Raw genomic sequence first — 13,788 nt, forward strand, 5'->3', positions numbered from 1 at the left:
GCAGGGCAAGAGAAAGATAGTCTAACTGAATGAAGCCAGGTGGCCTGCCCTGGTCCGATGAACTTGAGGGGATGTTGTCATATAGTTACAACATGGCAGAGGAATAACTCAACCATTAAAATGGGGGCACAGGGTGCATTCTTTGTGAACTGGGCAGGCCATCTAGAGTATGTACCAAACCAGTTCATTGGTTTGTGCTGCTCCCAGCTGAGAGGTCAAAGCAGCAGTGGCAGCCCCAGCATTCTGTTACCCTAAACATCACTGAGGTTAGAAACCAGTATGTGACTATCTTTCTGGTGTCCCACAGCAGGCACTAGGTTCTCCCCTATTTCCTTCCTCAAAATAGGCCAGAAGGCCATCGAAATGGCCTTTTAGTGTTTTGTTTTTCTTTTCATTCCAGCCCTCCATGAGAGACTGGGCTTTCCTTTCCTTCCCCTCTTCAGCCTCATACACACCTTTTCAACAAATTCTGGACTCTAAAGCTGTTCATGCCAGGAATGAACAGGATACAATTTTATCCCCTCCAGGTAATCATAGCAACTGTGATCATGACAATGGTAATGTTTACTGCTAATTAGAAGTCTTCCAAAAGAACACCAGAAGAAACCATCCCACCCCAGGCATGCACACATACATGTGTACAATGCTGTTTCTGTTGAATCCATTTCACTTATTTGCTTTGAAATAAAATTCATGGCGTATTTTTTCTGTACCAGTTTTGACTGTTCAAAAACCTACCTGCCACATTCAGAAAAATGCTCATGGAAGAAAAGGCCTGTGAATTTATTCTTGCCTATGACATTCAGCAGATGTGAGGGCACCCTGGAAGGAACAATTTATTCTACTCTTACATATTGATGCATTGTGAATTAGTTATAAAATTTTTTTTGCATCATCAGAGACAGCTTGATGAAGACATCTACTTAACATGTATAAACAATTCAAGGGAAAAAAGGAAACAAATTTTTCAGCTGTAGCAAAAAGAAGATAATGATAATAAGTAAAATATTTGTGATTCCTTAACCCTCTTTAATCAACAAACATTTAAAACAACATTTGTCAGAGTGATGCAAGTAGAATCCTAAAGAAGATTGCATTCAGTGATTTAAGAACAGAATAATCAGTTTAAAAGAATGAGAGGATTTACACTTCCACAGAGAGAGTCTTGGAAAGACAGTCAACTGATACAGTTCTAAATATAATTATTTTTAATATGCCAGAACTAAACATGTCTTTCTTCACTCCTACACACACACAGAAACATACACAAAATTCCACTTACCATTTAAAAATCACAGTACCAAATCTCCGTTCTGAAAACAAAATAAGAGACAGTTATGATGACGTATTTTAAAGCAATAGATCTCTCTTGGAACTTCAAGCAAGCATTATCTTTTGAAGAGAGGAAAAGAGTATTATAACCAAAGTGATTTCTTAAGAAAAATAGTTTCACAGAAACTTTAAAGAATTTAATGGAGCATAGAAGAAATTCTAACTGGATAATATTTTATTTTACTTTTGAAATTATTTTCACACTGGAAGAGTACGATAGGGTCTAAATCTTACTTTTCCAAGAAAAAAGGCCCACCATGCTTTCAGAAGATTCCTGAAGTGTGGCAACAGAAAATTTTGCCCAAAAAAGCCATAATTTAAGACTTAATGCTATTTTCAGGTAATGTACAGCCCATACATTTATTTTTCAGCTCTAAATAATATGCTCATTACAAGATCTGGAATTTATCTCAAAGAACTTGTGGGTCATTTATGATTGTCCCTGTCTGGATGAACAAGTATCTGGTGATGAAATTCTCTCTGAAAGAATGCCTCTTTCCGCAGTTACTCCCTCCCACGTCTACACAGGACCACTTACTGGTCAATTTCTCTCAAATGGAGGCACCTCTGAATTCTGAAATTTAGTTTGGGGAGAAAGCATTTATCGTTCAGCTTTCATCAGATTGAGTCTTAGTCTTTCTAGTTTCCTTCTTGTTCTAAATAAAGGGAAAGAAATTTCCTATCAGCCTTTTACATTGAACAAAGAGCCTTTATATACACCCCCTAAAATCAAAGATCCCAGGAAGAGACAATTAGTCTAAGAGTCACCATCTTTGGTGAGATGGAAGAGTTGTTATGGGAAATGAGGAAGAGGGAAAAGAAACTGCATTAAAAAGAGGCATCATGGGGTGGTGCAACGGTGGCTCAGTAGCAGAATTCTCACCTGCCATACCAGAGACCCAGGTTCGATTCCTGAAACCTGCCCATGCCAAAAAAAAAAAAAAAAACTGGCATCATGGCTAGAAGGCAAAGAGCCCTAGGAATTAGACGTGGTGGGTGGGTTCTGTACTACTCTCTATATTAAGTAGGAAACACAGATTGCTCTCTACAAAATGATCGAGTGGAACTGGAATCTCCACATGCTTCTCTTGCTTTAAAATTCTAAAACAGGCATTTCTCTGAACCCAAGCAGGGAAATATGTTAGAATTTCTGTGAATAAAGTAATTATGTTTTGTATTAATAGCCAAACTCAAAATTATTTCAAGGTGAAACATTTTATCTATGGGCCTACTGAATTATATGCTTCATAGGTTTAGAAGCTGAGGTTGTTCTTAGGTGAAAACTCAGTATTTTGAGGCATTCTCTTTTTTTGCATATAATTCATGTTCAATTTATAAAACATACAAATCAAATTGAACAATAGTTTATTGTGCATAGATATACCTTCGAAAGACAGAGAATCTTTTTAATAAAAATCACAACTTTATTCTAGATTACATTTATAGAAAGAAAATTCATTTTTAAACAATGTAACCTGGCAAGATGCATTGCTAGTAACAATCTCCATCCTTCTGTTTATAAATTTAATGCTGCTTTTGGCTAGCACATTGAGATTAGTCAGGGAAGTGGATACTAAGCTGCCTTATTAAACGTTCTGAAGTCGGAAGTTAGAAAGGGTGCCAGATCCAGGAAATGCACTGACCTCTCCGAAGTGTTTCTATTAAAAAGAAAAAAAAACCAGGATGGATGCATGGGATATAAGCAGACAGAAAAGCCAAAAATCCTAGAAGACACAGTGTGAGGACCAACTACGGCTTTGGGAGCAGTCAGGCTCTCTCTGCCTTATGCCATTGTCATCAATGTTGTCACCACCATCATCATCTCAGGCATAGCAGTGGGAGTAACAATCACAGTGAAATTAATAATTAATAATTATTAATAAAAATTAATAATTAAAATTAACAATTAATTAATGCTGGGCTGGGAACTTTGGGAATGGTTTTTAATGGTCTGTATGCTCTAAACAGGGTTCTCTGTGAACATTCCTACTTGGTTTTACCAAAGATAGTTTGTGTAAAACCACCAGAGAAATATTTTGACAGAGACATTAAATTTGCCACTCATTTTGCAAGTAAAAACGACCATTTTTCATACAACCCTAGTTATAGCTCATGACCAAGAAACCAAGTGTTGATTTGAACATTTTCACATTTTTAGGGTTCCCACTGGTGCCAACTACTGTCCATGCCATTACCAGAGCTCTGTACTTCAATGACAAGTAAGTATTATAATGGTTTTGAAGTTAGCATGTTCATAAGTAAAATGCACCCTATTGATGTGGGTCAACCCCCCACCCTTTTTTTCAGCTGCTGGCTGAGTGTGGAGACTCACTTGCTTTACATTATCCATGGCCCTGTCATGGCAGCATTGGTGGTGAGAATTGCTTTTTAAATCCATTATTAAGAGTGTTATCTCTTTGGTTAGGATTTCTGTGACTATGGTTCTCTCTAGCACATGTATTATAACTTGAAAATGAAGCTAACATAATGATATTCTATAATAAGAAGAGCAATTTGATTTTGCAATTTTCAAAAAATGTCTGTCATTTGATACAATCGGTGAGGGAGGACACCATGAGTTCATTTCTATACATTCCATAAAAGCAATAAGGTTTATTTTTAAGAATTCTATAAATAAATTTTTCTAGGTAAAGGCCAAGTGGCTACAAGGATGGTGAAAAGGTAACGCTGATAAAGAGACTGACCACAAAAAACACATCATCCACTGCAGCTTTTTCCCCACATCCTGCCAAGCTTAAAATCACCTTCCATTTCATCTTTGGTACATGGCTGTATTTATCACTGATTTATTACTGATCACACACTGTCAATATTTCAGGCATTTCCTATACACTGTGCTGTTTCTAACAGCAGCCCAGCAAAGAAGACATATCAAGACCCTTGTCCACTAGGAAAACTGGACTCAAAGACTCTAGTAACCACCAGTACCCCCAAATCACAAATATAGTGTAAGAATCAAGATAGGGGAGAAAGTGTCTGTCTAGATCTGAATTCAAGCTTTTTATTTCTACCCGTGGTTTTCTACTACTTGTTGGCCAGCATCAGAACCCTAAGTTTAATATTTAGACATTATTTTTCCATTAGCTTCAAAGACAGTGTTCTCTTCAGATAAAAATGAGAAAAATAAAAACAGTCTGTGTCGTATGCCCAAGTTCTGTTCCTGCATTGAGGAAGCATCCATAAGTAGCTGATCAAATTAGGTTATCATCCAGGCTATCTTCTGGCTTTCCTGACCTTTCCAATGCAAATTAAATTTTTACCCTTCTCCAGAGTAGTGATATACTTTCTAACCAAACTGTCCTTACAAGGACCCACTATTATGGGTCCTGAGTTTTACAGTATCCCCCAAGAGTTCAATTATTAGTAAAGGTCTCTTCCCTTTCTCGGATTTTGGGGGGAAATACTGCTTATTCTATTCTGGGTAGAAAACCCATTCAAGCCATTTTAAAGTAAATTATCAATAGCAAAAACAATTTTGGTTTCAAAACTAGTCTTCACAGCCAAAAATAATTATGACCAAACAGGTGTTTAATTTCCTATTTTTTATTTATATTTAAAATCCTTTTGCCATTGTATGCATTGGTCTGGAAAACATCATGTTTTACATCAAAATGAACACAGGAAAATTAGATATACCCTTCAAATTCTTTAGATGCCTGAATAATCTGATATCCCACGAGTCAACCCATATAAAATTGATCGAATATTTCAACTCTTGATTTTATATTTCGTGTTACATATTCAGCCTTTAGCTAGTATCAAACGTCTTTACTTGATGGGCATCTTGCTACTCCTGAAAAAATAATTCTTATCACCTTTCATATTCTGAGAAATTTGTTATATAATCTTTATTCTTTGATCTAGTGTTTCCATGTAGGAGAAGTTTCCGTATCATAAATGTTAAGAACATGTTGCATTTATCAAATGTGCTTTGATGCACCAAAGTTATAGAAGTCTTTGGTTCTGTGAAGTTGAAGCTCAGATATTCAAACATTCAACACAAGCTCAATTAGTGAGTTAGTACAAATAGTGAACCCTATGTGAACATACTAGGAGACATTAATTGTACACTTTAGATGGATTGTATGATATGTGAATTTATCTCAATAAAACAGCTTTTTTTAAAAAAAAGTGAGCCCTCAGCCTGCCCAGTCTGAGTTTCCTACTGTGGACATCGATGTTATTCCTTGTCTAAGATTCAGGAGACTTAGCTCCACCCCAGCCCTACTGCCTATCAGTTCTGCAATTTAGATGAATCAACTCACCAAAAATGTTTCCTCATTTTTATCAGGAAGAAGTTAAATTAATTGATCTCTTGGGTACTTTATGGAAACAGTCTATGATTCTAAGTCATTGAAAAATTATTTCCATTTCTTTATTTGTTAAAATGTACAGAGGTCATAGTAACTGTTAATAAATTCAGATTTGTAGAATGTCTTATAATTTAATTTTTATTATTATTATTTTCACAAAGTAAAGTAAAAATATTTAACAATTTCGTTATTACTTCAGAAAACACATACTCATACACATGTGTAAATTAACAAAGGATTTAGCAAAAATAAGATGAATCATTCAAATCTGAAATAAGTTAATTCTCTCCTTTTGAAAAAGCTGCCCATACATGTATGGAAAATTGATTTATGATAGTGGCACTTCAAAGCAGAGGGAAATGATGATGAGTTCACTATGCATACAGAAAATAATCGGATATATAAAGTGGATTGTTACTCCCTCCACAAACCAAACACAAAAAATAAATTCTACACGGATTGTAGGTTTAAATGTTAAAGACAAAAAAATAGAACCCCTAGAAGACACACCTTAGATGAATATCTTCATGAGCTTGGGATATGGAAAATTTTCTTAAACAGGATACAAAAGACACTTAAGGAAGAGATTGATCAATTGATCACTTTAAAATTAAGACACTGTTTAGAGAGTGAAAAAGCAAACCATAGAGCCAAGGAAAGCATTCACAATATTCCAAGTACCAAACAATAGACTTTTGAAAATGTGCTCAACCTCCTTCAGTTATCAGGGAACTGCAAATTAAAACAGCAACAAAGTAACACTACAACCCCTACCAGACTGGCTAATAGTAAAAAGAATCACCATACCAAGTGTTGGCAAGGTCAAAGAGCAATTGCAATGGTCATACACTGCTAGAGGGAATATATAATGGTACCATCCTTTTAGCAAACAGCTCAGCAGTTTCTTATAAAGCTAAACATGCACTCACCATATGGACAGACAGTTCCAATCCTAGTACTTAATCAAGAGAAATGAAAGCTTATGTCTACCCAAAGACATGTCCACAAATAGTCATTTGTCTTTATTCATAATGTGCAAAGAACAAAAACAATTCAAATTTCATCAATAGGAGAAATGATAAAGATATTACAATTGTATTATTCATACAGTGGAATACTACTCAGCAATAAAAAAGAGTGAAATACTAATATATACAACAACATGCATGAATCTCACAGATGGTATATTAAGCAAAAGAAGCCAGACACAAAAGAATATATGCAATATTACACTCCATTTTTATGGTAATAGAAATTAGTGACTGGAAAGGTATAAAAGGGAATTCTCTGGGGTGATAGAAATGTTCTTCATCTTTTGGGGGTGGTTATTACACATGCACATACAATTGTCCAAATTTATCAAATGTGCACTTAAAATCTGTTATTTAAATTAAAGGTAAATTAAACCCCAGCGAGTTGCTTTTTTAAAAAAATATACACACACACATGCATGTATTCACACACACACACATTAACTGTCTCTAATACATAAACTTTATAGATATAGTTTTCAGTCCTCATTTTCACTTTCAGTTATGTAGTCCTGGCTAGGTGGGAAATCTTGATAATGAAAACGTGAGATAAAAGCTTCATTTCTGACTCCACTTTATAAAAGTTATAAAAATCATAATAAAGTATAAACACCCTGATGGAAAAGATTTGGCTATGGGTGGTGGTGACAGAGGCACATCTTGGTGAATGTAATTAACACCACTGAATTTTTAAGTTTGAAAGTGGAAAAAATGGGTATTTTAGGTTGTACATAAGTGACCAAAATTTAAAAAACAAAACGCAAAGAGTGCACTCTAATGTAATGTATGTACTATAGTTAATGGTATAATTATAAAAATATTGTTTCATCAGTTGTAACAAAGTTACCACACTAATGCAGTGTTAATAACGGAAAACTATATGTGAGAGAGAGAGTTTAGGGTAACTCTGTACTTTCTGCATAATTTTTCTGTAAATATACAATTGCTCTAGTGAAAAAAAAAGAATACTATCACTAGAGATGAACCTAATATATTTACAGATGCAGAAAAAAATATTTTCTCATTTACTAAGAAAAAAAAAGATATGTTAATACAGGTCTGTGAAGGGTCTTTGCTAATACGGATACTTGGCGTTCCAGGAATGCTAATAGATTTGTAGTTCCTCTCAGGCAGTCTCTCACGTCCTGTGTGGGTGACATCTGTTCCCCACACTGGATATAAGAACTGAGGATAGTCAGGGTTAAGTGATACTTACCCAGACAATTTGCTCATAACGTCGTATTTTGGCAGGTCAATTTCTTCTTTTTGCTCAACATTGTCCGTGTGCTGGTGACCAAGATGCGAGAGAACCACCACCCGGAGTCACACATGTATCTGAAGGCCGTGAGGGCCACGCTGATCCTGGTGCCGCTGCTGGGAATCCAGTTTGTCGTCTTTCCCTGGAGACCCTCCAACAAGATGCTCGGGAAAATGTATGATTACCTTATGCATTCCCTGATTCATTTCCAGGTAAGGAAGCTCATGGGGAATTCATGCAACATCTCGTTCAACTACTTGATGCAGGGGGAACAACTTCCTGGGTCTCGTTCTGTGGTTAGAAGGACCTTTCAAATGTACGTTGACCCAGAAGTGGTAGGGCACCTCTCTTCCTTACTGAATGCTTTCCCTTTCTTTGAATCGTAAAGCAGAGAAGGAAAATGGAGGGTGTATGAACTTTGAGAGTACATCTTTATTAGGACAAATATTTATCCAGGGACTGACCCACCACATGGTGCTAAGGATAGAACTTTTAATCCCACAAACCCCTAGATCTTTTTACTTCTCCCCAGTATTTTGAGTGCCACATTTGTTTTTGCTTTATTAGGGGGAATTTTGGAGGCCAACATAATGACTGCCAACGATCAGTTTCCTAACCTGGATTACTATATATATATATACAGTTCCTAATGCTATGAAAATGCAAGACAGAGAAGCAGACATTTGTGCCATAGTATGAAATATCTCCTCTTAGACCACAGATTGGAAGCTCTAGCCCTGTTAAACTGGGCCCCAGTTTCTAATGACTTTATTTTGCTGCCTTGGCCTGATCAGAGAGCTCAGGACTTTATGATCCCTACCAGGTTAGCCATTCCTGTAGTGTTAACAAAGACCCCAAAAAACAGATATGACTGAGATTCTCATATTGTCTAATAAAAAATAAAGTTAAGTATGGCTATTTATTAAGCTCTTTTTTTTTATTAATTAACGGAAAAAAAGAAATTAACCCAACATTTAGAAATCATACCATTCTATATATACAATCAGTAATTCTTAACATCATCACATAGATGCATGATCATCGTTTCTTAGTACATTTGCATCGGTTTAGAAGAACTAGCAACACAAGAGAAAAAGATATAGAATGTTATTATAGAGAAAAAAATAAAAGTAATAATAATAGTAAAAACAAACAAACAAACAAACAAAAAACCTATAGCTCAGGTGCAGCTTCATTCAGTGTTTTAACATGATTACTTTACAATTAGGTATTATTGTGCTGTCCATTTTTGAGTTTTTGTATCTAGTCCTGTTGCACAGTCTGTATCCCTTCAGCTCCAATTACCCATTATCTTACCCTGTTTCTAACTCCTGCTGGACTCTGTTACCAATGACATATTCCAAGTTTATTCTCGAATGTCGGTTCACATCAGTGGGACCATACAGTATTTGTCTTTTAGTTTTTGGCTAGACTCACTCAGCATAATGTTCTCTAGGTCCATCCATGTTATTACATGCTTCATAAGTTTATCCTGCCTTAAAGCTGCATAATATTCCATCGTATGTATATACCACAGTTTGTTTAGCCACTCGTCTGTTGATGGACATTTTGGCTGTTTCCATCTCTTTGCAATTGTAAATAACGCTGCTATAAACATTGGTGTGCAAATGTCCATTGTGTCTTTGCCCTTAAGTCCTTTGAGTAGATACCCAGCAATGGTATTGCTGGGTCATATGGCAATTCTATATTCAGCTGTTTGAGGAACCGCCAAACTGCCTTCCACAGTGGTTGCACCATTTGACATTCCCACCAACAGTGGATAAGTGTGCCTCTTTCTCCGCATCCTCTCCAGCACTTGTCATTTTCTGTTTTGTTGATAATGGCCATTCTGGTGGGTGTGAGATGATATCTCATTGTGGTTTTGATTTGCATTTCTTTAATGGCCAGGGACATTGAGCATCTCTTCATGTGCCTTTTGGCCATTTGTATTTCCTCTTCTGGTAGGTGTCTGTTCAAGTCTTTTTCCCATTTTGTAATTGGGTTGGCTGTCTTTTTGTTGTTGAGTTGAACAATCTCTTTATAAATTCTGGATATTAGACCTTTATCTGATATGTCATTTCCAAATAGTGTCCCCCATTGTGTAGGCTGTCTTTCTACTTTCTTGATGAAGTTCTTTGATGCACAAAAGTGTTTAATTTTGAGGAGCTCCCATTTATTTATTTCGTTCTTCAGTGCTCTTGCTTTAGGTTTAAGGTCCATAAAACCGCCTCCAATTGTAAGTTTCATAAGATATCTCCCTACATTTTCCTCTAACTGTTTTATGGTCTTAGATCTAATGTTTAGATCTTTGATCCATTTTGAGTTAACTTTTGTATAGGGTGTGAGATATGGGTCTTCTTTCATTCTTTTGCATATGGATATCCAGTTCTCTAGGCACCATTTATTGAAGAGACTGTTCTGTCCCAGGTGAGTTGGCTTGACTGCCTTATCAAAGATCAAATGCCCATAAATGAGAGGGTCTATATCTGAGCACTCTATTCGATTACATTGGTCGATATATCTATCTTTATGCCAATACCATGCTGTTTTGACCACTGTGGCTTCATAATATGCCTTAAAGTCAGGCAGCGCGAGACCTCCAGCTTTGTTTTTTTTTCCTCAAGATGTTTTTAGCAATTCGGGGCACCCTGCCCTTCCAGATAAATTTGCTTATTGGTTTTTCTATTTCTGAAAAATAAGTTGTTGGGATTCTGATTGGTATTGCACTGAATCTGTAAATCAATTTAGGTAGGATTGACATCTTAACTATATTTAGTCTTCCAATCCATGAACACGGTATGCCCTTCCATCTATTTAGGTCTTCTGTGATTTCTTTTAACAGTTTTGTGTAGTTTTCTTTATATAGGTTTTTTGTCTCTTTAGTTAAATTTATTCCTAGGTATTTCATTCTTTTAGTTGCAATTGTAAATGGGATTCGTTTCTTGATTTCCCCCTCAGCTTGTTCATTACTAGTGTATAGAAATGCTACAGATTTTTGAATGTTGATCTTGTAACCTGTTACTTTGCTGTACTCATTTATTAGCTCTAGTAGTTTTGTTGTGGATTTTTCCGGGTTTTCGACGTATAGTATCATATCGTCTGCAAACAGTGATAGTTTTACTTCTTCCTTTCCAATTTTGATGCCTTGTATTTCTTTTTCTTGTCTAATTGCTCTGGCTAGAACCTCCAACACAATGTTGAATAATACTGGTGATAGTGGACATCCTTGTCTTGTTCCTGATCTTAGGGGGAAAGTTTTCAATTTTTCCCCATTGAGGATGATATTAGCTGTGGGTTTTTCATATATTCCCTCTATCATTTTAAGGAAGTTCCCTTGTATTCCTATCTTTTGAAGTGTTTTCAACAGGAAAGGATGTTGAATCTTGTCAAATGCCTTCTCTGCATCAATTGAGATGATCATGTGCTTTTTCTGCTTTGATTTGTTGATATGGTGTATTACATTAATTGATTTTCTTATGTTGAACCATCCTTGCATACCTGGGATGAATCCTACTTGGTCATGATGTATAATTCTTTTAATGTGTTGTTGGATTCGATTTGCTAGAATTTTGTTGAGGATTTTTGCATCTATATTCATTAGAGAGATTGGTCTGTAGTTTTCTTTTTTTGTAATATCTTTGCCTGGTTTTGGTATGAGGGTGATGTTGGCTTCATGGAATGAATTAGGTAGTTTTCCCTCCACTTTGATTTTTTTGAAGAGTTTGAGGAGAGTTGGTACTAATTCTTTCTGGAATGTTTGATAGAATTCACATGTGAAACCGTCTGGTCCTGGACTTTTCTTTTTAGGAAGCTTTTGAATGACTAATTCAATTTCTTTATTTGTGATTGGTTTGTTGAGGTCATCTATTTCTTCTTCAGTCAAAGTTGGTTGTTCATGTCTTTCCAGGAACCCGTCCATTTCCTCTAAATTGTTGTATTTATTAGCGTAAAGTTGTCCATAGTATCCTGTTATTACCTCCTTTATTTCTGTGAGGTCAGTAGTTATGTCTCCTCTTCCATTTCTGATCTTATTTATTTGCATCCTCTCTCTTCTTCTTTTTGTCAATCTTGCTAAGGGCCCATCAATCTTATTGATTTTCTCATAGAACCAACTTCTGGTCTTATTGATTTTCTCTATTGTTTTCATGTTTTCAATTTCATTTATTTCTGCTCTAATCTTTGTTATTTCTTTCCTTTTGCTTGCTTTGGGATTAGTTTGCTTTCTTTCTCCAGTTCTTCCAAGTGGACAGTTAATTCCTGCATTTTTGCCTTTTCTTCTTTTCTGATATAGGCATTTAGGGCAATAAATTTCCCTCTTAGCACTGCCTTTGCTGCGTCCCATAAGTTTTGATATGTTGTGTTTTCATTTTCATTCACCTCGAGGTATTTACTAATTTCTATTGCAATTTCTTCTTTGACCCACCTGTTGTTTAAGAGTGTGTTGTTGAGCTTCCACGTATTTGTGAATTTTCTGGCACTCCGCCTACTATTGATTTCCAACTTCGTTCCTTTATGATCCGAGAAAGTGTTGTGTATGATTTCAATCTTTTTAAATTTGTTAAGACTTGCTTTGTGACCCAGCATATGGTCTATCTTTGAGAATGATCCATGAGCACTTGAGAAAAAGGTGTATCCTGCTGTTGTGGGATGTAATGTCCTATAAATGTCTGTTAAGTCTAGCTCATTTATAGTAATATTCAGATCTCTATTTCTTTATTGATGCTCTGTCTAGATGTTCTGTCCATTGATGAGAGTGGTGAATTGAAGTCTCCAACTATTATGGTAGATGTGTCTATTTCCCTTTTCAGTGTTTGCAGTGTATTCCTCACGTATTTTGGGGCATTCTGGTTCGGTGTATAAATATTTATGATTGTTATGTCTTCTTGTTTAATTGTTCCTTTTATTAGTATATAGTGTCCTTCTTTGTCTCTTTTAACTGTTTTACATTTGAAGTCTAACTTGTTGGATATTAGTATAGCCACTCCTTCTCTTTTCTGGTTGTTATTTGCATGAAATATCTTTTCCCAACCTTTCGCTTTCAACCTATGTTTATCTTTGGGTCTAAGATGTGTTCTCTGTAGACAGCATATAGAAGGATCCTGTTTTTTAATCCATTCTGCCATTCTATGTCTTTTGATTGGGGAATTCAGTCCATTAACATTTAGTGTTATTACCGTTTGGATAATATTTTCCTCTACTATTTTGGCTTTTGTATTATATATATCATAGCTGACTTTCCTTCTTTCTACACTCTTCTCCATACCTCTCTCTTCTGTCTTTTCATATCTGACTCTAGTGCTCCCTTTAGTATTTCTTGCAGAGCTGGTCTCTTGGTCACAAATTCTCTCCGTGACTTTTTGTCTGAGAATGTTTTAACTTCTCCCTCATTTTTGAAGGACAATTTTGCTGGATGTAGGAGTCTTGGTTGGCAGTTTTTCTCTTTTAGTAATTTAAATATATCATCCCACTGTCTTCTAGCTTCCATGGTTTCTGCTGAGAAATCTACACGTAGTCTTATTGGGTTTCCCTTTTATGTGATGGATTGTTTTTCTCTTGCTGCTTTCAAGATCCTCTCTTTCTCTTTGACCTCTGACATTCTAACTAGTAAGTGTCTTGGAGAACGCCTATTTGGGTCTAATCTCTTTGGGGTGAGCTGCACTTCTTGGATCTGTAATTTTAGGTCTTTCATAAGAGTTGGGAAATTTTCAGTGATAATTTCTTCCATTAGTTTTTCTCCTCCTTTTCCCTTCTCTTCTCCTTCTGGGACACCCACAACATGTATATTTGTGCGGTTCATATTGTCCTTGAGTTCCCTGATACCCTGTTCAAATTT

General features: G+C 35.9%; 1 protein-coding gene across 1 annotated transcript in view; it reads left to right on the plus strand.

Annotated features, from left to right (window-relative positions):
* CALCR (calcitonin receptor) overlaps positions 1 to 13,788 on the plus strand; it is a 66,257-nt gene that overhangs the window by 42,159 nt on the left and 10,310 nt on the right. Inside the window, exons 8-10 of the mRNA XM_077163226.1 lie at positions 3,491 to 3,551; positions 3,640 to 3,706; positions 7,949 to 8,167. Of these exons, the coding sequence (XP_077019341.1) occupies positions 3,491 to 3,551; positions 3,640 to 3,706; positions 7,949 to 8,167 (347 nt within the window). The remainder of the gene's footprint in view (positions 1 to 3,490; positions 3,552 to 3,639; positions 3,707 to 7,948; positions 8,168 to 13,788) is intronic.

Source organism: Tamandua tetradactyla, chromosome 1 (assembly GCF_023851605.1).
Source record: "Tamandua tetradactyla isolate mTamTet1 chromosome 1, mTamTet1.pri, whole genome shotgun sequence".
NCBI classification, from domain to species: domain Eukaryota; kingdom Metazoa; phylum Chordata; class Mammalia; order Pilosa; family Myrmecophagidae; genus Tamandua; species Tamandua tetradactyla.